This window comes from Alexandromys fortis, unplaced genomic scaffold (genome assembly GCF_014885135.2).
Source record: "Alexandromys fortis isolate MF-2015 unplaced genomic scaffold, M_Fortis_MF-2015_v1.1 scaffold_12, whole genome shotgun sequence".
NCBI classification, from domain to species: domain Eukaryota; kingdom Metazoa; phylum Chordata; class Mammalia; order Rodentia; family Cricetidae; genus Alexandromys; species Alexandromys fortis.
Genome location: NW_026067937.1, coordinates 19,864,017 through 19,865,408, shown reverse-complemented (window position 1 = coordinate 19,865,408; position 1,392 = coordinate 19,864,017). Strand labels below are relative to the sequence as shown.

General features: G+C 51.9%; 1 protein-coding gene across 3 annotated transcripts in view; it reads left to right on the top strand.

Annotated features, from left to right (window-relative positions):
- Positions 1–1,392, top strand: part of Capn9 (calpain 9) — a 30,886-nt gene that overhangs the window by 24,709 nt on the left and 4,785 nt on the right. For all 3 annotated transcript variants that reach the window (XM_050147044.1, XM_050147043.1, XM_050147042.1), the window contains one exon: positions 526–604. In XM_050147044.1, coding sequence (XP_050003001.1) covers positions 526–604 — 79 coding nt within the window. The remainder of the gene's footprint in view (positions 1–525; positions 605–1,392) is intronic.

The following is a 1,392-nucleotide window of genomic DNA, read 5'->3' as shown; positions in this document are numbered from 1 at the left end:
AAAAAAAAAAAAAAAAAAAAAGGAGGAGGAGGAAAGAAAGAAAACTAAAGTAAAGAGGGGTCCACGGGCTGGGGGGTCCGCTAAATTGATAATGTGTTTGCTTGACATGCATGAAACCCTGGGTGTGATCCACAGCAAGAAGCTGGGCATGTTGCTGCACATCTATAATCGCAGCACTTAGGCAGCAGAGACACAAAGATCAGAAGTTTAAGTTCATCGTCTGCTACTTAGAGATTTGGAGGCTAGCCTGGGCTAGATGAGACTCTGTCAAAGCAAAAGAGAAAAAAGAAAGAAAGAAAGAGAGAGAGAGAGAGAGAGAGAGAGAGAGAGAGAGAGAAAGAAAGGAAAGAAAGAAAGAAAGAGAAAGGGAGGAAGGACCGAAGGAAGAAAGGGAGGGAGAGAGGAGGGAGGAGGGGGAAGGTTCTGGTCCAACCTTGCCTAGAAGGCAGCTGTCATTCCGGGGCAGCTACCAGCTGTCACTGGTCCCTGGACTCTGACTTCTCAATGCTCCACTCCCTGGCCCAGAACCTGTTTCTCCGGTTCGATGTGGACAAGTCTGGCACCATGTCTTCCTATGAGCTGCGGACCGCGCTGAAGGCTGCAGGTAAAGAAACTGCAGTCAGCGGCGTGTTCTAGCTAGTTTTTCACCTGTTGTTTTAAGTGGGGAAAGAACCTGAGAGAGGATGGATGGGGCAGTCAATTGGGCGGGTGGCGGGAACAGGAAAGGGGGCTGGGTGGAATAGGGGAGGGGCAATGAGGAAAGGGGGAGGGGAGAAAACATGGGGGAAAAGAATCAACAAGGAAAGAACAGGGCTGTCTGTGATTGGCCAGCCTTGCTGTGTGCTAAACAGGCATTTACAGCGGCAACACAGTGTGACCCCTCGGGTCCTCTGTGAAGAACAGAATGTGTCATAAGCGAGAGAGTGCGACCCCATTTCCTGAGCAGAACAGACTGAGCAGGGAACTATGGGATTTCACCACATCTTTGTCATCCTAAGTTGATATGGGGGAGAGCGGCCTATCCTGCTCCTCTGTGCCTATGGATGTAGACGCCAGGGTTTAGGAATGACGGGGCTGAGCATGGGGTGTGTGCCGCAGAGACCGTGCTCTGAGCTTGACCAGCCTCCACCTCTGGTGGAAGGGGGAGCATACGAGAGAAGACCCCCATGTGTAGCGAGCTGCATGGAGTCACACCTGATGGAGATGTATAATCAACTCCTGAGATGGCTAAGGCCTGACCTATGCTATGATCACGCAATGATCATCAGCTGCTTGCATATGCGTGGGCCTATGGGCAGTGCCCACCTGGCAGTTCGGGGTTGGCATTCCACGCCTACTTAAGGGCTGGGAGAGGTGTGCCCGCAGAGAGAGGAGGAGAGAGAGAGAGGAGGA